At 40.6% G+C, this 23,104-nt stretch overlaps 1 protein-coding gene and 1 long non-coding RNA gene across 17 annotated transcripts in view; one reads left to right on the forward strand and one right to left on the reverse strand.

Annotated features, from left to right (window-relative positions):
* Positions 1–9,709: 9,709 nt before the first annotated feature.
* The window catches only part of RAP1GDS1 (Rap1 GTPase-GDP dissociation stimulator 1), an 85,026-nt gene continuing 71,631 nt past the window's right edge, over positions 9,710–23,104 (forward strand). For 2 of the 3 annotated variants that reach the window (XM_031609140.2, XM_031609139.2), the window contains exon 1: positions 9,711–9,978. In XM_031609140.2, coding sequence (XP_031465000.1) covers positions 9,975–9,978 — 4 coding nt within the window. In that variant the 5' untranslated portion in view covers positions 9,711–9,974. Of the gene's footprint in view, positions 9,979–23,104 lie in introns of all 3 variants that reach the window. The other variant, XM_031609138.2, reaches the window with a different exon arrangement.
* The window catches only part of LOC149918205 (uncharacterized), a 57,100-nt gene continuing 45,005 nt past the window's right edge, over positions 11,010–23,104 (reverse strand). For 7 of the 14 annotated variants that reach the window (XR_016466105.1, XR_016466111.1, XR_016466102.1 and 4 more), the window contains one exon: positions 17,337–22,879. This is a non-coding gene — a long non-coding RNA (uncharacterized LOC149918205). Of the gene's footprint in view, positions 15,134–17,336; positions 22,880–23,104 lie in introns of those variants that run through there. The other 7 variants (XR_016466115.1, XR_016466114.1, XR_016466107.1 and 4 more) reach the window with 7 other exon arrangements.

Genomic DNA, 23,104 nt, shown 5'->3' on the forward strand with positions numbered 1-23,104 from the left:
GCCTTTTGCATTACAGGAGTTGTCAAATTTTTCAGACCTACATCTCTGCATGATTTGCAGGTTTGAGACATACAGACTCACACATATTTCTTAATACAAGTGAATTATACTTCCAAGTCTGCCATTTTCATAAAATTAGCATGAATACACAGGTGTACCCATAGGCCCAGCTCCAGCTAATCCCCAAACTACTCTTGGCACACCACCAAGCAGCAGCAACTATAATGAATGGCAAGAGCAAAGCAAAGATAGCCTTATCTCTTTGGCAAGAACTCTGAAAGCTCCACGAGAAACTCATTATCACTAATGCAAACCCAATAAAGGAGGGAAATGTGCGTTAGCTAAGCAGCACTCTCACTGGGACATCCATTCAGAATAACATCCACAGGAGCTTAGAAAACTCAGTAAAAATTCTTGCAGTGCAAAGCAAACAGGGAAGGAAATAGCCATTTTAAACCATCCTGGTTCGTGATTTTTTCAATTATTACTTTCTCATGCTAATTTCCCCTTAGGGTTTGCCTACTTGTTCATTAATTTGGTTTGTGAAGATAAAACTTTTGTGGAGACTGCTGAGAATGCCAGAGAACTTTCTTAACCAATTTTAAATTATGTTTGCAAATTTAAAACTTGGGAAATTTCTGACTTCATTCACAAAGAAAAAGGACCAAGTTCTGCCTGAACTGGAAAAACCAAACAAACAAACATAAAACATCAAAATTCAGCAGTACAAAGCAACAAGAAGACTTCTTACAACCCTCTTATTAAACATCCCCATGGTCTTCGCCATCAGCAAGTGCAAGAAGTGCGGCTGTGGAAGACTATGCAGTGAAGAGGTCAGGACTTCTAAGCTGAGAGTTTCAAAGGCCTCAGCTCATGGTGAGCTGAAGACAGAAGTCAGTTAATGTTTTGTTTCACTTTCCAAGGTCTGTATAACTAAAAATACTAAAACATGGGTACCTAAAGGGATGTCTCTGGATGCAGACAAATATTAAACAAGAGATGTCTCTGTGCCCTGTGCCAATGGACTGGAGTGCCTCCTACAGATTGCCATTCTTATGCTGCTGCAGCCCTCTTCACCATGCCAAAAACCATTCAGATTGCACTAAGTCAGCACTGCAAGCTCCGACTCCTGCCTTCCTGACTCTCCCTCAAGGGAAATCACTTCTAAAAGTGACTTCCACTGCCTGAAGATCAGGTTATACCATAATTTCCTTCACCACAATTACCAGCCCATTTGCACTGCTGTGGGGGAGATTTTTAGACATGGTATGTACTTGCAAGGGCTTGCAGTTGGTCACAGCACCTAACGTTCTACTCTAACAGTGATATGAGGACAAAATATACCAACATATATACACAGCATTAAAATATGGCAACTCTAGTCAGATCTAGGGTACAGAATTAAGAAATCTGGTAAGTGAAAAGTATATGAATACACATTATTAGAAATACTGTGGATACACATTTTTTAGAAAGATGGTTATGTACATAAGCACATACAAGTGTATGCGATACCTGTAAGATTTGTAGGCTGCATAATTTCAAGCATGCTCAGAAAAATACAGCTGCTGAAAAATGAGGCTTTGCTTTCCTCTTATAGACTCAGCCTGTACCAGAATATTCATCTCAGTAAGGAAAAAGTGAAACTTTCTGTTCTTCCATCTTGAGTTGTACAAGCCATGAGGCTTCAATACAGAGAGCAATAATCCAAACATTAGTCTAAGATGCTGATGGAAATAATCTTTAAATGATGCAGCAGTTTGGATTTGGTTTATTTTTTAATTTATGCTTTATTTTCTACATTCCTCATTACGTCTGATATTCAGTTCTTTGAATATGATCTGATATGATCTCTTGTTGCTGACCACAGATCTCTGTCATGCAATGAAAACATCAGATATTCCAATCTCTTTCTTGCCTAGTTTTCCCCTGAAAGCGTCAGATATAAGCTTTCCCTCACTACTTGGAATATAATAGATAATTATGATATTTCTTTCTTTCTTTCAAACAGAAGTAATTTCCCAAGAAAAATGTAAAGTCTTCATGCCTTCTTGTCTTTCTTACTCCTTAGTTCTTTCTTGATCCAACTGTTGCATCTTATATCAAGTTCTATGTTGTCTCATACTTGGACTCTTTATGCATCACATCCATAACATCCTCACAGCCATTTCAAGCTATTTTCTTAGAGATCCTAGACTAAGCAATTCCCCTTCTCTTCCATGATCACCAAAAATCCTGATGCCTTGTGTTCTTCTGCCCACTGTATTGAAATCATAATCTTTCACAGAGAAGACTCAAGTCTTATTTACTTGCCAAGGAGCTTAGAATCAATTGAACTTGCCCTCAAAAGCAAGATGAAGGGAAGGAAAAAAAAAAGAAAGAAAGAAAAAAGAAAAAGAAAAAAAAAAAAAAGGAAAAAAAAAGAAGAAGAAAAAAAAGAGAAAGTCAAACAATATGTAGTGTGGAACTTGTATCAATGAGTTATAAAATCTTTTTAATAACATCTTGTGGAAGAAAGGTAAGTCTGACTCACTTCACAGCTTTTGAACTCCCCTCCTACAGTAGGAAGATTCCATTTTGGTGAAAAAGGAAATGATGTTAAGGAAGTGGAAACCCTCACAAAAATTTTGAGATATAATGCAAATCACAAGAAAACTTATGAATCAAACACCTTGATTTAGCTTAGCAAATATGCATGTGCATGTACACACAGACTTTGCGATTACACATCTGCCATTAATCACCTTCATAGCATACGCTGCTATTCCACCCTGACCTCCTGAGTGGCATGGTAGAAAGAAAAACAAGGGAAAGAAATTGCAAGAGAGATCAGATCACATCTCAACATCTATCTGAAAATTCAGTTTTCTTCTCAGGTACTTCAGACCTGCCCAACTGCATGCTTTTGGCTGCCAAAATCACAGCTGTTATTGCAGTCTAAAGTGCTTGCAGTATCTCAAATACAGTATGAGTTTTGAGGACTTGCCTGGGAAAAGTGACAGATCAAAAGGAGACTTCCAATCACTGAGACATACTTGCAGCTGTCTGGTTGCAAAATAGGCACTACTTCTGACAGCCAAGACAATGGAGTGAGGCTAAAAGCTGCTGTTGTGAAATGCAGCCAGAGAAACGTGGGTTGCAAGAGCTTAAGGAGATAACAACCATGAATACATTTGTGTATATGTAAATACACACATACACAGACACTCATGTATAGGTGCACAGCTGCAGCAAAATGATACATTCAGCAGGAATGAAAGAACTGCAATATATTTTGTGAGATGCCAAATTCTAATACTGAAAATTAAAGTCAAAGGATTTTGTCCTTGATAATCAGGGCTATTGATTCAGACTTGCAAGTACAGAAAGACACCTCTTTTTTCAATTCATTCTTGATTTGTAAATCTGATATATTCCAGAAATATATATGCTTATAGATATACATGTTTAAATACATTTAATACGTATATGTCTCTTTATATATGCAGTCACAGATAGGTAAAGATATAGATCTGCTTTAATTTACTGAAACTTCCATTTCTGAAAACCAGTAAAACCCATTTTGCAGTTAAGGAATTGAAAAAACTCACAGGCTTCTGCATGTCTACACATTAAAAAATTTCTGCTACCTTAGGATACAGCCTGAATTCCTGTACTGAGGAATGAAAAATTAAATAAACCACAGAACATATATTTCATCTACTTGAAAAACTTGATTGGCTTTAAAAGGACACATTGCAGGCAGCTTCCTTCTCCAGCTTAATGTCACACCAGCACGTTCATGGCAATAGTGTGGCAAGAGACTGTTCTTGGAGCTGGACATTCCTCTGACTAATAACTTTCTGTATGAGCCAGATTCATCTGGCTTCACATTACTCAGGTGTTAACTTCAGTCAGAATGAGTTCAGCTACCTGAATATGGCAAAATTATCTCCTAGTAGCAACAAAACAAATGGAGTCAAAACAGAGAGAGTTAAAAAATACACAGAAATCCACTGGATTGCAATGTTGGAAGTAATAGTGAAAGATTGGGGGAGGGGAGAAGGGGGAGAAAAAAAAAATAAGGAAAAAGAAAAAGGCTGCTCTATACACATCCCAAATATCCTGTTTGAGTTCTGAGAGTTTACTGACATTGAAGCATAGCAGTATTGAATCCAGCAAAAAAAAACTATGAGCTACAGAAAAGTGGGTCTTTTTTTCTTTAATATATAATATATAATATATAATATATAATATATAATATATAATATATAATATATAAATATGTAAATATCTACTTTATTTTACTTGAACACATACAGTAAGCAATAAGTAAGAATTTATCTATCTGTTGATAAAATGCTGTCCTCATGCAAAGATGATCACAAATCACAACACTAAGTATGAAAAGTAGGGCTTAAAACAGATAATTTTTGTTAGAATGCCCTAAAATGTCCTCTTCATTGCACTGCAGTATCTTACTATGTGCATTTTTCTAACAATTCAGCACTGGCTTTACTGAGTTACTTCATTCACAAACAGGTGGCACTCAAAGGATCTCAGCATTATGCAGACAGGATCTGTTGTTACAAATTAGAAATTGCTTATGTGGCTTAGTTTTATTTGCAACAAAGTAGAGAGATACAAGCACAGAAGCAAATAGAAAATAATTGTCACACTAAAAGAGTAATGCTATTTGAATAGTGACAACTTATTACATGTAACTATCAAATGCTTCATAGCAGTCAAATAGAAAACACTGTAACAAATTCTGCCATGGATATGTGAACTGCATTGGGCTAAGTTAGGAAATGTGACTTGAGTAACAAAAGATAAACTGAAGATACACAATTAAAAACAAACAGCAGTGTAATTGCTTTGTGCACTTAACTCCAAATCCGACCTGTATCCTAGAACACAACTGTATGCACTTATTCAGGGATAGGGGTACCAATCTATAAAATGGTTTGTTTTTTTTTTTTTTTTTATATATATATATTTTTTTTTTCCAGTTCATTTCATATTCCTATAACTTGAGCAGGAAAATAACTAAAATCAGCTGATGATAGTCATGAGGAATGCACTTACAAAAGAGATTGAGATCTCCACGGACAAAACCTATTTGTATTTTAGTCTCTTATTTTACAGTATTTAAATTTTCTGAAGAGAGCAGAGTTTCTGCTTCTCCACTTGAAAAGATATAAGGATTACAGGATCACACACAGATTACAGAATCATAGGGGTTGGAAGGGACCTCTGGAGATCATCTCAACCAAAGCTAGTTCATCCTTTCTTGCTTTCTTCCACCAGCCCTCTCAGGATAACGTCAGAAGAAGTAACAGGATCATCTGTGTAACACAGGCTGCTATACTTAACCTAGATGCTTCATGGATCAGTCTGACTTTACTCTCCCGACTGCTGAAGAGATTTGGTCAAGCACAGCTGTGTACCACCACTGAGGAATGGGAACCACCAAGTTACCATACTGGTTACCATACCAACAGGCAGCTAAATACCACCCGGCTCTGCCACTGCCCCAGCTCAGGACAGGGGGAGAAAATACAATGAAGAGGAAAGCAGATGGTTTGAGATAGGGACAGGGACATTGCTCACCAATTACCACCACAGATAAAATAGACTTAGCATAGGAGAGATTAACGTAATTGATAGTCCGTTGCTAACAGGCTTGGGCAGTGAGAACTAAAAGCAAACCAAAACATCCTTCCCCCCCATCATCTTTTACTTCATCTCCCTGAGAGGCTCAGAGGAATGAGGAATGGTGGACAGCCTGCTCCACTATGGGCCTTTCCTGAGCTGCAGGGAAACTCTGCTCACAGAGGCCATCCCTGAAGCCCCCTGCTACCTAAACCTTGTCACGTAAACCCAGTGCACATACCCAAGACAGCTGCATGGCTGGACATTGGTTACGTGAAATTTACAGGGAGAATCCACTAGTGAAATGAAAGACAAATATATCCAAGAGCTCTATCAACCTATCCTGGGAGTAAGGACTTTCCCAAGCCTGGATTCTGTGACTAGGTCATCTAATTTGATTTTAGACTTAAAAGTTTTCCTGGCACAAGCTAACCCTCCAGTTGCTTTCCTATCTCCTGGCTGCAGAAAAGCCATAACATAGAAAAATTAAAACAGCTCACAAAAATAAGGCAAGTGACAAGCTACATTTGATGGGAAGGAGGAGAAGACTCCTTTTGTAGAAAACCTGCAGCTCTGAAAAGCAGAACTGTACTACTGTTACTGTCTTCATGTGTTATAAATGTACCAACCATCAATGGGCCTTATTATTTCCCCAGCAACTGGGAAGAAAGACACAGATTTTCAGGCCAGAAGGGGTTTCTGCAATATTTGAGCTTGACTAGCAGTGCACGCACTCTCTCATACAATACACACAGTATATTCCTTCAGCTGAAGTAAGGTTATGCTTTTTGAACAATAACTAACCTGTGTGTGAAAGCAAACAAATAAACATGAGGTTCTCAGCTTTCACTTTTTCAGGTCAGTCATTCTGATATTTAAATTGCACTTACAGCTATGAAATTTTACCTTATGTCAAGGTTGGCGTACTCTAATTTCAACTTTCAGCACTTGCCAGAAAGACATTATCACAAATACTTACACACTGGATATGGGAACATGAATGAGTTATCACAGGACAAGGTCACATGTTAGCTTCTGTATTAACAACTGTTCTTACCTCATGGAAAATATGAGGCAACTTGCTCTCAGGGACAGCAAATAGCTAGCAAACTAGTGTCACCCTTGTGAACATTCTTTCCCTGATCATACTTTGTCATCATCTCCCCATTTGTGTATTACAGGAAGACCTGAAGAAATGGCTTGTCCTGGTTTCCAAGTGTGAGTTCACAGACAGCACTGCAATATCTCCACCTCCAGCTCTACAAGAACTTAAATTTCTCACAGTGCCAGGACTCAGAGTGTTGCTTGTGCCCCTTGTAGAAGCAAGTAAAGCACTACCAGCACTTCTCTCTTTGTCCTCCTTTTCCTATGGAACAATTTATGATGGCCTATTCCTGTCTGATGATCCAAATTCTACTAAGTTATAGAAATATCAACCATATCATATTTCCCCATGTATTTGAGCATCCCAACATCCTCTTGCCAATCATGCAGGTTTCTAACATTAGTACAGAGGTAATCAGAAGATATTCCTTACATGCACCTTTGTGTCAAATTAAATTAGATACTGCATGTGAGTAGATTTTCAAGGAGATGCTCTGTCAGGGGTGAGGAGATGTGCTGAGAATGTGAATCTGATGCAAGATGTAAGGCCGAGAATTCATGAAGTAGTAAGCACTGGAAAGTCACTTTGACCCAATTTTCTTGCAGAACATCAGATATAGTCAGTACTTGGGAGCATAGAGACATCACTAGTTAACTGCTTTGTAATTTCCGCAGTCTACAACACAATTTTCACAGCTGCTTTACAACTGCAGAAATAAGCAGCTATCTCATCAGCTGAAATCCACAGAACGTGCTCGTATAGCTTTCTTCCTCATTTCTACTGCAAGTGTCACATTGCTTCTAATTCCCAGTTTTTCTAAAAAACCTGTTTTTTAAATCAATTTTTCCTTGATGAATACATCAAGGATATCATCATTTTAATGAAATATTCTCACAGGCATCACTGCATTGTACTATACAGCTGCTTATCTCATAAAAAAAAATAATACACTGCACTGATTTAGCATACTGTTGTTCACAGCTATGGTATCTAAAAAGCCTAATGGCACAAAGGTTTCCTCCACTCTTGGAGATGGAAATTCCTCTACTAAAGTCTCCTCACCCTTTCGCAATATACTGCATGCAATCATACATACAGGTCTGTCGTTCTACTGCAAGAAAGGCTGTTTTGATTTGGGTTTCATTTACTTTTTTTTTTTTTTTTCCACAACAGTACCATTGATCTGTTGTAAACTTGTATCTGAGAACTTGAAAAAAGTCAAGTCCTCAACTCCTTCAGAGCTTTCTTTCTCTCCTACAATTAATATTCAGTCCAAATAGTCAAAAGGTCACCCAAGTTTTGGGCAGTTCTTTTGGATCTACTAAAAACAGCAATAATTAAAGAAATTCCATAGTATCAGGCCTCTTACTGGCAATTTCTCAAAAGCAGAACCTTTTGGAAGTCACTGTTTCAAAAATCCTCTCTCAGAGCTGGTAACCCTGTTACCTTTCTGGGCCTTGCAAAGACTGTGGTCTGTTTCAGTTTAGACAGACAAGTACACCCATGAAACCCCAAAATTTTACAGAATGTTCTGATCTACCCCAGGTACCCAACTGAACGATAAGATGAAATAACATGTGGGAAAATGTCACCCACAATCCCTCAGAGATGGATCGGTGATGACAGAACTTCACTGCCTTTTTCTCCAGACAAGAGAAGGAAACATTTGGGGGATGGTTATAAAGACAAAGGAAAAGCTTTTATCAACAGAAGGAAATAAGGAAGCAAAAATGTAAGAGACGAAGTTCAGGCTTGATTTTAAAATAGTTGAAGTCAGAATAAGGCAGCAACTTTTCACCACTTAGATTCACCTAAGAACTGCTGTATCTTATTAGAGATTGAATTAGGCAAACTCCGCAGGCAAAGCACAAACGTGTTCTGCTTTGAATGAATTTTCTGCAGTCTGAATGCAATGAAGCCTTTCAATTGTATAACCACAGTAAAAACACGGTCATTTTCAACATCAACTGACCGTAAAGCTAAGTATCTTCAGGATCAAGTTCTGCACCAAGGGACAGTGGTTAAGCCCACTGAAGTCAGCTGCAAAATCCTGCTGATGTCAGAAGGAAAGACGTGGTGAATCGCACGGCTACGCCAGTGTAAATGGACAAACCTCAGAGCATCCCTCTTGTGCTGCACAGAAGGGACAGCAAATGATTCTTAGATTGTCGTGTCCCGCTGCCCCCTCTCAGGCACAAAAGCTCCCGAGCCTCTCCGAGGGAGGACCCCCCGGGAGCTTCCGACTGCCACTCGTGCATCAGGGGGCTGACTCAGCTGCAGCTCCTTTTTTCCCCTCGCTCATCCTTGCTGTGCCCGCTGCCCATGCCTATGGAGCAACAAGACTCTCTGACTCTTTCGTCCTACTCTGCCCAACCACACCGTGGCATTTACTCGAGTAAAACTGTGAATATGGAAAGAACTGAAGAAAGCGAAGACGCTCATTGCTACCAACACCACATTGTTAACACAAAGACTCCCAGTGAAAGCGATACAACGCGAGGACTGTAAAAGTAAAGCGTTCCCGATTGCTTGCTGTGCTACAAAAACTGAACATCCCAGGGTAGAGAGGACGGGGGAATACAGAGATTCATTTTCTTGTTAAAAATGTCCTCCGCACACAACAACCGCGGGCAGAAGCCTTTCGCTTTCGGCCGCGCAGTTCCCAGCATCGGTTCAGCAAAACGTACGGCTTAAGGCAACCGCAATTCGCCCGGCAGCTCCCTCCCTTCCTCCGCCGATCTGAGCTCGCGGAGCCCATCTCACATCGCTCGCACCCGGCTCAGCCCTCCTTTCGGGTAAAGGGCCGCCAGAGAGAGGAGCTCGCCAGCAACCCCCAACCTCCACGCCGCCCCCCCTCAGCCCCGCTAACAAAGGCGGCGAGGGACCGCCGCAACCCCCGCCGGCACCGCCCTCGGCTCCCTCCTTCCCCGCCCCTCCCGCGGCCGGGCCGGGCCGGCCCCGCACCGCCTTCTCCGTGCCCGCCCGCCCCTCCCCGGCGGCGGCAGCGGCACGGCAGGGTGCCGCCGGGCGGGCGGGGTGTCTCCCAGGCGGCCTTGCCCGGATGTGCTACCCTGACTCATAGCCGCGCCGCACGCAGCCTCCGCGCCGCTGCCGCGCTCGCCCCGCTCCGCTCCGCTCCGCGCACGGCTCTCCCACGCCTCCCCGAGAGGCGGCGGCGGCTCCGGGAGCAGGGGAAGGAGGAGGAGGAGGAGGAGGCCGCCGCGGCACCACCACCATGGGTGAGTCCCCTCTGCGCAGCCCCCGCTGCCGCCCCTCTGCCCCCAGAGGCCGCCGCCCGAGCTCGGTGCAACTTCCTCGCCGGCTGGGGGCTCGGAGCGCGCGATCCCCGCGGCGCAAAGTTTCCGCGGCGGCCCGGCTCCGCGCAGGCCGGGCCGCCCCGATCCGCACGCGGAGGGCGAGGGGGGCCGCCTGCCCGCGTGCCGAGGGCGGCTCGGGGCACGGAGTTACGTAAGGCGGCCCCGGGACCTCTCGCCGATCGCGGCCGGCGTGACGGAGGCCGTCGGGGTAACGCGTTGGGAAGGTTATGCTGCGGTCCCTGTCCGCTGTTGGAGAAAGACGTAAGGATCTTCGTGTTGCTCCGACTGCGAGGAACAGCGTTACTCGTGCCTCCGAATGCAGCCATGTTACCTCTGCTATTTTTTTTTTTCCCTCTCTTAATGTCGTAAATTAAGTAGTATCGCACCGATCGCCACTTGGATGGAGCTTCCAGCGAATCCCGTGTGAACCCAGGGAGCGCAGCGTTTCATTGCCTTTGCAGAGCGCTCGCTGGGTTTCTCCTCGCTTCCCCACCTCCTCCTCTTTGCACGCACAGTACGGCGCCCAGCAGCCACCGTCAGGTTCCCCACACAGCTGGCTGCAGCGTGGGCGCTGGGGCAGGGGTGGCTCCGCCGGCCTGCGCGGCACTGCGCTCTGGGTCGTGCATCCCCGGGGGCGAGGAGCTGTGTGTGCTTTGCAGATTGGGCGAGGGGCTGGCAGTGCCTGACTTCGGTTCAGGGCTTTGACATCAGCACTTCCTGCAGCCTCAGGTGCTGCACTGTTTAGTTTCTTTTTGCAGATCACGCACATCTTTCCATTTCAACTAGAAGTTTCCATGGGAAGAAGCACTTGCAGTGCCTCAGTTTTCCTGGTCGTGGAATGGGATAGATACTTGTTTGCTTCCTTTAAAGCAATGGAGAACTCCTGGAAAACGGTTGCAGATGGAAGCTGTCAGGGTCAGGCGTGGAGGAGAGCTGTCAGGTTTGCTCAGAATAAGGAACAACTCTTAACAGTGTGGCAAAGGCCTTTTTCATGCATGGAGATACCAGAATTTAGTGAGAATGTATTTCCGGTCTCTGTTCACAAAGTCAGGCTGGTAATGTGAGTGTTCTGGTCAAGGTACAGATGTGACCAACTCTATTTTGTCTCCCCCCCAAAAAAAACTTCATAGTGTTAGCTAAAAATATAGTTCATAGTGTTAGCTTCAGAAAAGCTGATGCAGAATTAATGCAGCGCTCTGTTTCAGATGAAACTACATCTCAGTTGCAGACAAGTTTGAAAACAGCTTGAGGATCTGCTCCAGCTTGCTATATAAGTAAGAGTCATTAAAATGTTTTCAAGAAGACTGAATTTTTCTCTAGAACCTGTCATCGCCCATCCATAACTGACCAGAGACTGCTGTGCATACTGGGGCCTGGCTCTCTTGCCCTTATTAAGAATCCAGGCAAACTACAGCCTCTGCAGCTGCTCTTGTTGCTCCAAAGAGCAAAGACTAACATCAGTTTCACCTTGGCTAGCAGCTAACTATGCCTTCTACTGTTCAAGATCTATGTTCAAGCTCATACAATCAATGCGATAGCTTCCCCCATTCTGCTTATAGCGTTCTTTTGGGTACTGTATCACATAACAGCTGCAAATCCTTAGAACTGAAGTGAGAATGAATATTTGCAGTGTTTAATTTGTTCTTCCTATGGCTTGCACTACATTCCATAAATCATGCTCAACAAACAGGCATTTGTAGCAGAGTGCGGTAATGCCTTACAGTTAAATGTATGCTCTATTCTGTGTTCAAAAAGGCAGGCTTAGTATTAGCTGATCTGTGTACTGGTGATATAAAATGGAAAGCCAAGTAAGTATATTTTAATTCCAGTCAAAAGATTTCTGCCACTAAAAATATTTGTGTATATATGGATCTGCATTATCTTTGCTGTATAGAAATCTCTCTGCTTCCACTTCAGCCCCAAGTGTGTATTCCTATGAAGTCATTCTCATGGCAGTCGTTTCCTCCTAGAGGACTGTAGCTTCTTCTCATAAATATCGGTTCTTCTCAAAATTGTCACTTTTGTTGCTTGTACTTATGTAGTTCTTGAAGTCACGTACACAGAATGGCACAGTTTCAACAACATTCATCTCTTAGCTTTGTGAGACAAGTTGCTGAAGTGCTCCTAGTAGCAAAACACTGAGTACTTGAGACAGTGTGTGCTATGCTTCTATTTTTATAAGAACAATTTCAGGTTTTTACTTTTCAGTTGCTGATGTCATGCCTCAATTTCGTGATGAATAGCCCCTTTCTCTGGTCAGTTTTCATCTTTTAACCTCCAAAACCACAATCTGCATGCTCTGTCATGAGCTCCTTGTGGCCAGGTAGGTTTTTTACTGTTTTCAGGCAGCAGTCATTCCACAAATGCGAATTTGTAAGATAAATCAGTGTTATCACTCATTGATCACTCAACACTAATGCACTGGCCCCAAAAGATGGAGAAACATAATTCGTGAGAGTTCATATACTGAACAGAAATACAGATTACACACAAAGTTATTTTTATGGTACATATCAGTTGCAGCTTGAAATATAGATGTTATGATCAATAGCATGAAAGCTCATGAAAAACATTCTTGCATTTCAAAGCACCGGTTGTGTTAGCAAGAAATGGAAGGTGGCCTCTGTTCTGATGAAGCTTAACATGTTCCTGAGTGCTTAGCTGGGCAACAAACCATGAAAGCAACCTGCCAGTTGCACAAGGAGGTTGGAGAACTTTTTAGATTCTCTTAGCAATGCCTAGCACTAATATTATGATGATGAGATGCAGGAGATATACAGGCTATAATGTAAATGGCTACTGTGCATTTAGTTACAATTGTTACAAAGGCTTACATTGCCCCTCTCCTCCCAGGGCACTACATTTCCACTCCCAGTTTCCATGCAGAATTACCGCAGTTGTCAAGCTTTGTCGCCAGCCTGGTGGCTGTGAACTCCAGATCAGATTGTCACAAGCCACTGCCTGTATTCATGATATTGGCTCACTCAGTGAAGATGGCAGAAGGGAGTGAATATTCAGGCATGGCAATGTGTGCAATACCACTTTTGGGAAGATGAGAATAAGCCTGTGTGGTTTTTGTGAGTAATCAATAGCCTCACATACAAGAGGAATGAAAAAGTCATCCTCCTTGAAAACAATTCTGATAGTTTTCTTACAAGAGATGCAAGTCACCTTCATAGATTGCTTGTAAAAGTGATATATTTATTGCACAAAAAGATAATTTCTAATTATTTTAAAGCTTTTGCAAAAACAGTGGGACTTCATATAATACTAGCATATTAGTTGTACCCAGCAGCAATACACCAGTTTAAGCCAGTGTGAGTGAGATGTATTAGCCAAAGACAAGACTGCATTTGGCAAAAACCTTGTCTTGAAAACACAAAGGCAAAAGAAACTGACTTTAGGCTATGGCTCTTCTTCTTCCTCAAATAATGTTCCTCAGAGTGTGCCTCTGAAGCAGCCAGAAAGGTTAGGTTAGTTCTGACTGCTCTACCTTAACAAATACTGTTCCTATTTTCAGGCCGAAGTTTGTGATCTTTTGTTATTACATAAGATGAAAACCAATCAATTTTGTCTCCTGCTTTAAGTTAAAGGCTTATTTCAAAAGTATGTTTCCTAAGAACGGAATATGAAGTGGTAGCTGTGTAGTCAAAATAAAAGTGGAAAGAGAAAGGGCAAAAGAACAGATGAAAACTGAAGGAAACAAAGCACTGATAATGAAAATGAGAAAGGTAGCAAGTCAAGAATAGAAAGAACAAAAATCCCTTAAAGGAAATGTGTGGAGAGAGAGAAGTACTAGAAGCAAAGGAAAGATGGGGTAAGGAATGAATGAATGAATGGAACAACAGAGAACAGATATGTTAGAAGGAAATTAGGAGCTCTCTTCCAGATCCACTCCCATCTCCCCGTTTGATAAAACTGCCAGGGTATGAAAGATGTAGATAAAATCAGAGCATTTTTACCCTCTTTCTTTGTAATTCATTCTGGCTGCAGCTGAAAATCCTTGAGAAGATTCATTATAATTCTCAGTCTTCCTAAAGTAAAGCTGATCTATTTCTGGAAGTTCTGAGAACTTAATTATTTATGAATATGTAAAAGATAAATAAATATGCGATTAACATAAACTAACATTTGTTCAATAAAGGACAGAATAATGTTGTCACCATTTGATGTGAGAGAAAGCTCTGATGTTCCATCTGTGGCACCCGACCAGGAGGTTGGGTATGGTCCTTAATTCTGTTGCAGGATGCAGGTTGAGTGTTAGGGACATTAATTGGTGACCTAATTACTTATGTAAGAGAAAACCCACTTTCTCCTGCTGACAAGTCCACCCAAGTCTCTGTGTTAACAAGAAATATTCCATCTGTCTTTATGCTGTTGTACACATTACGTTTAAGACAGTATCTCACTTCCAGATTAAAATTGATTAGTAACTACATATAAACTTCTGAAAATTAAAAACTTGTGTGCCTTCTCCAGCTACTGGTGAAATTTTCTAATGACTATTTGAATGTTAATTAGGCAAGGAGCTTTTCCTACGAAGGGATTTTGTCCTTGCAGAGAAGCTGCTACGTGTAATCTCACAGGGACTCTTCTTGTTACATACGGTCTAGAAACTTGTTTCTGTTTACAAATTTTAATGATAGCAACCAGATGGAATTGGTTTTGGTAGTGTAAGATGATTGTAAAAAAAAAAAAAACAACAACACAGATTTTTGATCACTGAAGTTCTACTTACTCCAAAAAATATCTGATACGTTTTAGAATTTTCATGTGCTCTAGATATGCCTAACTGAATTTGTAAACTCTCTGAAACAAATGGCTTTGGTTCAAGGAGCTTCAAAGCTGTGCACACAGCCTGGCGACATTTGTTCAGTCTGAGAGTCACAGTTCTGCTTTAGAGAGCTTTGAAGTTGTGCAGAAACCCTGGTGATCTCAGCCCACTCTTAAGCGGTAGTTCAAGAAGATTACAGGCTCAGCAGACACCCAGTAGAATTTGGCAAATCTATAAACCAGATAACTGCCATTCACTTACTTTCAGGTGGAGGATGGGGTTTAGTGAAGGATTCTTTGAGATCTGCAAATAAATACACAGTGCACATTAACTACTTGCTTAAGTACGTGTCTCAGAAATGTCCCTGACTTGAAACACTTTCAGATATTTCTTAGGAGAATTTGAAAAGATGTATCAGGAAATAAACATCTGTGTGTATGTGTCTGTTGCACATGGAATTCAAAACATGTATAAATGGAGGAAAAAGTAGATGTTTATATGAAATTGTGTTAAAATTTGCAACCTAAAATGAATAAAATGAGGGCATTTCAAGCTCTGCATCTCTAGGTTAGACAAACCTATTACAAAGATTACATTTACACATTCAAAAATGAGGAGAAAAACCCACTCTTTTGCAAAGGAAATATTTTACTCGATCCCTTTTAATACTTAGTCCTATTTTCCTCATATTTCAAATTCCTTAACAAATGTACTGCTTTCTAATGATGTATTATGGGAATATCTGAGGCATAGGTCGGTTCTGAGCTTTTGTTGAAACACCAAATCATTCCCTGTGTGAGTGATAGCTCTGTGAGATTCATTATAGTAATCACAGTTGCATACATTCATCAGTTGGTTTTGGCCTCTGATACTTACCAGTCTGACAGTCACAGTCATTTGGAAGAAATTTGCCAAATTTGTTTGTTAATTTCTGCATTATTTTTTTTGTTTACATTTCCTGTCAATTGATTTGGATTTGGCAAGCCATGTCAATATCTGATTAAATGCAGTTAAGCAGGTGTTTAAGGTCACATGGTGAATAAGCAGCCTATCTTTCAGCCTTATCTCCTTTGCTTTTGCAAATATACTTGGGAGTAAGACTGGAAAGAGAGAAACGTGAGTGAGAGAGATGGAGACTGAACAAGAAGGCCCAGGCTCGTGGAAGAGATCAGCTTAACGGCAGGATGTACAGCATGATGAAGATTGAACAGAACTTTGGAGAAGTTTGCTGGGGCTGCCAGTAGTGTAGGGAACAACAGGCCTTTGTTGATGCTTGAGGAGTCTGTCCCCATTGTTAGCTTCCTCTGTGTTTTTATGGCTCTCCTGGTACATTAATGTGGGAGCTCTGGGACACAAAAACCTACAGTTAAAAACCTCTCCTCATTGAATTCTTCACCTTTTTCTCTACTATATCCCAGTCCAAAAATAACCCCACACGTAACAGTATTAATCCGTCTCTCATCATATCTTAAAGTAAGGAGGAGGGCTGCAAAGAAAACTCTCTCATAAACAGCACATTACAAACTCCCATTTGTCCTTAACTATATCCAGACTAGGAACTAGAACTGCTTTGTGTTGTATGGATTAACACTGTGTCAGTGTTTTGTAGCTGGAAGCTTAAAATTTTTCTAGCTTGAGCATAAATACAACCAGACATGAAAGAGGAGCACCTGCGAGGCCTGTGGTCTCCAGGTTCAGTGGAGCGTTTGGCTGAGGTGAGCACGGTGCTGAGTGCGGCCTGCTGTCTGCCAGCCAGGAACTGCTCTTGAGAGCATATTTAGAAACATTTCCTGTCTTTGGTGTTGTACCAGTCTCATGACATGACAATCAGCATTTCTAGCCTTAGAGGCAACCTTACAAGTGCACGTCACTATTTCAGGGCTAATAGCACTTCTGTTCCCTTCCCTGAGTTCGTGCCTGTATCCCTTCTTTGTTGAGAAACCCAAGATGATCTCAATTTGCAGCACCCAGTGCCCAGCAGGCAAGACTGAGTTCAGCACTGCCAAATAGCTCCTTGTGCTGCATGAAGGCTCTGGAACGATTTCCTTAAATCAAAATGCTGTTTTATCTTGACAGCAGGAACAAAGCATGCAAAGAGAAAAGGGCTTTAAAACCAAAGCAGGATGTACACATCTTTCTTATCCAAATCTTCCCTGTCTACAGAATGTTTAACTTACACCTGCTGGGCCTCTGGAGGAACTGACTGAAGTCAGTCTTCTGAGCCTAGTGTACGTAGAAATAGCATCTTCAAAGTTGTGACTCCTTCCCCAGGCATACCTCTTTCTGTGAATTTTATGAGGAAATGGCAGAGAATTGACATGACCATCAGGAGGAACGACACAGCAGTGAGTTGCTTTGGGGATATTTCATGCTTGCCCCTGCCTCTTTCTTAAGTAACAAGTTGCCATGATGCTTCCTCCTTTCACTCCCATCTCTCCTATCTTTATGCATTGAATCAATTTTAGGATCAGGCTGTAGTTCTACCAGAGGGGGGGGGGGGGGAGGGGGGAAAGCAAACTACAACAAAAAATTGGCCTGTGAAGACATTCATTGTAAAAACATCTGCTATGATTAAACGAATTTAGAAATACATTTAATAGGCTTTATATACGAATATATTTGATCTCACCCTGCAAAACCTGCTGAGCCTTTGTTCCTGGATCTCCTTAGAGGGTGATACAGACATACTGGATCCCACCACATGAAATTTGGGTGAAAGCAGAGAAATTTGAGAGCAAGATATGCAACATACCCATAAAAAACGGCTGACAGGAGCCAAAGAAATTCAGTTGTTCTTTGTTGGTGGTGGTGGTTTTAAACAATTGCAATACAATTTCCATCATCTGTTCACAGCAGGATAGTACTTCAGTTAAATCAGAGATACTAATCATTAAGTTTACATGCAGCAGTGCCCAAACTGCTGTGTACTTTCCAGGCAAAAACTACATTTCTCTATCCAATGCTATAATGTCCTCATTTTCTTCAAGTCATTTCTTTTTTTTTTTTTTAACCTAAGAATCATTTCTTACTCTTCCCACTCTCTTCCATAGCCACTCTATTCCTTCAGTCCTTTGCTAAGCCCCTTATTTCATTGCCCAGTTTTCTGTAACATCTTCCTCCTCTTGCCTCCTCCAGTTGTCTGTTCTTTTCTGTCTTTCCTCCCATCTCCCACTCTCTCTTCTTCTGGTTCTGTCCTTATTAATTATGTGACAGCTTCTTCCTTTGTAGCCATCCACTATCTTTGTTAGAGAAAGAATTGAAAAACTGCTGTTCCACTTTCTAATTTTCAAAAGCAGAAGGTTTTTGGTTTTTATTTTCTTAAATATCAGCTAGTTAAAACTAGTATAAAATCAGTTTTTAGTTGTGCCTAACGTACAATAAGCAAGACTGCATGAAAGAATGTATCTTGTAGGAAAGAAACAGCCCAGAATTGGGTCCTACTCATGTAAATGCTATTTATACAGCATTCTTGTACCCACACAAAGCCCACACCGAGTACCACTGAAGTCACTACCGGGATCCTGCTTTTCTGACTCAGCTATTATGGGCCTCAAACTATAGGGTTTGGGTGAAACTGTGCAAAATGGCATGTATTGTCCCATAGAAATGCACTTAGAACTATTGGCTCTCCAACTTATACAATTGGAAGGATGGAAATGTTAGACATTGGGCTAATTTTGAGAAGCACTGTTCAAATGTCTTTTATTGGTAAGTACGGTACTATGCTGGTATATAGCATGTGAAGAAATGAAGAAAGATGCCATATTCTGTGCTGAAAAAGATGATCTGTTGAACTCTTTTTTTCTTAAAAATTGATGGAATTGTACAGCTTATTTGTTATTTCAAAGAAGAAACCAATTTAACATGAAGATAACATTAGAACATCATCCTGTAAAAGGGATAGTAAGCACGATGTCATAAGCTATTAATATACATAAAGTTCTATCTTGTAGCAGCATAGGAAAAAAGAAAAAATATGTTTCAGAAATGCATTTTGCAGCCATTAGATAGTGTCTTTTGGCATTTTCTGATATTCCCAGAAAATGTTAGGAATCCCTCTCTCTAAGACTTACACACATTATGCTTTTAATACCACATTAGAATGTGGATACTTACTGTTCCATGGGAAAGAATGCTGTAGGAGGAACAAAAAGCGATTCAGTACACTTCTTCAGAATGCATCATCATCCCAGAAATGATCTGAAGTGCTTGTTTATCTTTATGAAGGCTATAATTTCTCCTTTTACAAGGAGAGTGAAGGCATCACAGTTTCTGTTTCTGGCTGTTAAGAATAAGGTAGAGTTTAAGATTTCTTGTACAGTCTCTGAAAGAGTTCTCCTATGAACATAAAATTTGAGTTCTGTGCATGTACCCAGTTCAAAACAGATGGCTGGGGGAAAAAATGCCCTAGATAATACAGCACTTTATGTTAGCAAGGGAGGCTTGTTTTGTTCTGCTTTTTTGTTGTTTTCTTTTTCAAAATGTTTATTAGGTCGTCTTTCTGATACTAGATAGCTCTTGTGATAAAAAGCAACAGATGTGAGCTTCTGGATTACTTTTAGCATACTCAGATTCTGAACAGTTCACTGCACTCAGGTATCACAACAAATAAGGTGTCAGTCAGCAGCCAGCACACTTCAGCAACATTTAAACTGCTTGCTTTTCTAAAATCAGAAATGGTCATCAACAAAGTACAGAACTTTGGCTGTACATAGAGAACTTTTTCTGAAAGCTGATTAATAGGCACATTTTACAAAATGACTTAAGAATTGGCAGGTTGTTTGAAAAACGGCCTTTTCTGTTGGACCCTTTTTATGTCTTAAAAATAAGTAGATGAGACTATTATATATTTCTTACAATCAGAAATTTGCTGAGGAGCCTGGATGCAGATTAAGTTTGGACTACATTTGGGGTTGCAGAGATTTAACTTTTAGATCAAATAGATATTAAAATTGAAAATTTGGGAAATCTTGCAAGCTTCCTCCTGATATTTCCCCATTATTTCTCCCCAGACTCCTGTTCTTGCAGAAGCAGCCACTGTGTCAGAATAGGCCTCTTCTGATTTTGGTCAACAGTTTAGAATGAAAATACAGCAGTAATTTTTGTTTAAACACTTAGTGGTTGGACTCGCAGAGAACATTCAGAATAGGTGGTTATTGTATTCATATAACAGTACCAGATTCTGTACTTCTTACTCTTTAATCACAAAGCATGTGTTGAACTTCAGTGTTCATTTCTAATACCTTAAGGATGCAAGTCCAAGTATACAAGGCAAATTCTGCTTGTTTACATGAGCTTAGTATTATTCCACTCTGTACCCACGGAACTAATTTGTCCCCAAAGTCAGCAAAGAAGTCTGGTTGCTCTGATGTGAAAGGTCTGCATGCTCAATGCAGAAGTTCTAAAATTGCATTAATTTAATGAAAATAAAGGTTTTTTTTCCTCTGCTGAGACATCTTTAAATGCAATACAGCAAACTATCAAATAACATTTTTAAGTGCATGTTGTAGATTTGAATGGTATTGCGTTGCAGTGCTTTAACTGACCTGGTTGCAGAGCATTTAGAAAAGGTAATCTGTTGAAACAAGCTTTGCCACTAAAGCCTCTGTGTAGTCAGATTATGGCCTCAGTTTCCATTGTCCTGTATTACGCATAAAGTGACTGCAAATTTGATTTAAACGGTAACTGGGCCTAAATTGTAGTTTTTATATCCTGCCTGAGCATAAACGACCATCGGATAATGGGCTATAAAGTGATGGGTAATAAAATGATGTCCATAGTGCCTTCATATCTGAGATGCCTCGAAGAAGTCTTGTTTGTAGATTCTTGTCCTGGTTTAGTAGAATTAATGGCTAAAGAGTTTTGGGGGCTGCAGTGATTCACAACTGTGGAAGCCAAAAAAAGCTGCAGATGTTCAGTGTGCTGAAGAATTTGTGGCACCGGAGAATTACGAGTTGCATTCTGTAGTCACTGTAGTCACTTCAGTGCATCATGGGATCAGACACAGGTCTGAAGAAATCTGACCTTTCATGCATTAGAGGGAAAAGGTAGATGCACTGGCCATGGGTGAAATTAACAGTCCTCAGCTCTAGCATTAAAAGATTCCTCTTCAGAGGGATTTATAAACACTAATTCATTAAAATAGATTTTCATGCAAGACTTACAAGTGAACAGATTGTAGAAGGCTGCTTTTGACCCAGACAGGGACACAGGAAATAAGCGACAACTGCTTAGTTGATTTCTATCATGAACTCTGAAATATGAAGGCAAACAAATAGCCTAAGAAATGAAACGTAGTGTTCAATAGAGATATTGCTTCAATATTTATGACAAAGTAGTGTATACCATTAAGAGAGGTATCAATGTGCAAATGTCACAATGATTGTTAGAATTAAAAGCAGAATTGTCAGGCCTGAAGGCCTGTGTGCAATCCACAATTCTTTAGTTACCTCAAGACTTAAGGCTTATGGGTATTTTTATAATTATTTCATTATATTCACATCAACTCCTAACAATTAACATGCTACAAAATTTCGGTAGCGTTAATACATTTTTGTAGTTCTACTAGTAAACAGTTTACAGAATTGCCTCTGTAGTAGGCAAATTCCCTTTGTATATTTGTGTCATGTATACTCATGTATAAATCCTCACAATTTTTGCTATTTTTTTTTAAACAGTCACATTCTAAATTGTTTTTCACATTTTAAGTTATAGAAATATATTTTTTTTTCCAAGAATTCCAATCTTGCTAAAATAATTAAGACTCATTCCAGCTATTTTTTCCTGTATTTACAACCAAAGAGGACAATTCATTGGTGTTGTGCTTAGATCATTCTGGAATAATACAAAGGACTCAATCAAGGCATTTATAAGACACTCATACTCTACATACTCCAATGGTAGGACCTACCCTCCATGATATTTTATAGTTGTACTGTCAGTCTCCTCATATGTAGGAACTCAGGCAGCACAAAAAATACATACACTGCTGAGTAAATGCAAGACAAGAATCTCATAATAATACATAACAATATGCTGTTAAGAGAAAGGAAATAATTTTATACATACATATGAATCCTCTCTTGTCCGTGACTGAGCCCAACACTGTAGAACAAAAGGGTGCTTGTCTGTTTAAAAAGAAGAGGAAAAGATCTGTTACCTAAGAGTTAGACAGCAGGAATAGTCAGATCAAGATTTTTCCAGTCTGTGCTCTGTTAATTTATAGCAAGATGAAGCAGTCAACGGTTCTGTCACACAGCAAAACAGACTCACCTATAATAAGGATGTCCTACTTGGATGCTCTGTTAGGAAGCCTGTAGTAGAAACAGTGAAAGTGTTTGAGCTGAAATTTGAACAGATTCACAGACTTGTAGAAGGAAAACAAAACTGTCATTTGGAAGGATTTTGAATAAGGGCTGTAAGTATTTTGAAGAAGGCCAGTGCTATAACCGGGTCAACTATGATTTTATGTAGTTACATCCTGAAGCCTCCATAGTCTTTGTGTCTTCATTTCAGGTAGCTGCAGGGCCACTATTCAGTCACTTTTCATCCTTCTCTTTGGCAGAGTGAGGAAGACCTCCTTCCCCAGCCTCACCTTGGCACATCATGTGCTCTGGGGACAGGCTCATCTTTGGAGCCCTGTCCTACGCTTTCTCCAGTTTCTCAGTATCATTCTCAACCTGGGACATCCAGAGCCAGGTGAAGAATTTTGGGATGTGCAAGTTCCTACCAGGATCAAGCAGAGACTTGACCTGCTGGCCACACTCCTAATATAGCCATAATGCTGTTTGATTTATTTGCATTGAGAACATGCTGCTGGCTCATGTTTTAATTGGCCTCCACTATAATCCCCTGGGTGTTTTCAGCAGGGCTGGTCCTCAGCCAGTCAGCTCCCAGCCTCTCCCAGTGTGTGGGATTGTTCTGTCTCAAGTACAGATCTTGGTCCTTACACTTGCTGAAGGAGACTTCTGGCTATCCAATTCCCAAGTTTCTGAAGGTGCCTCTGGATTGCTATTTGTTGTGTCAGCTGATCCCCCGATTTAGCATTGTCTGCAAAAGATTAACACTGTTGAAATGCATGTCTACCTTCATGCTATACTGTTTTAAAACAAAAAATACCCGACGCTTAAAATCTGCAATTTGTCCAGCCCAAATAGATCTGTTTAGACTCACATTCAATTTTTTTTATACTATAAAGTAAGGCAATGATAAACGCTTCTTATTTGTGACTCTAGAATAGCAGAAAAATGATTACATACTTGAAAAAATGTTTGG

The sequence above is a fragment of the Phasianus colchicus genome, chromosome 4 (genome assembly GCF_987193195.1).
Source record: "Phasianus colchicus chromosome 4, bPhaCol1.hap1.1, whole genome shotgun sequence".
NCBI lineage: Eukaryota > Metazoa > Chordata > Aves > Galliformes > Phasianidae > Phasianus > Phasianus colchicus.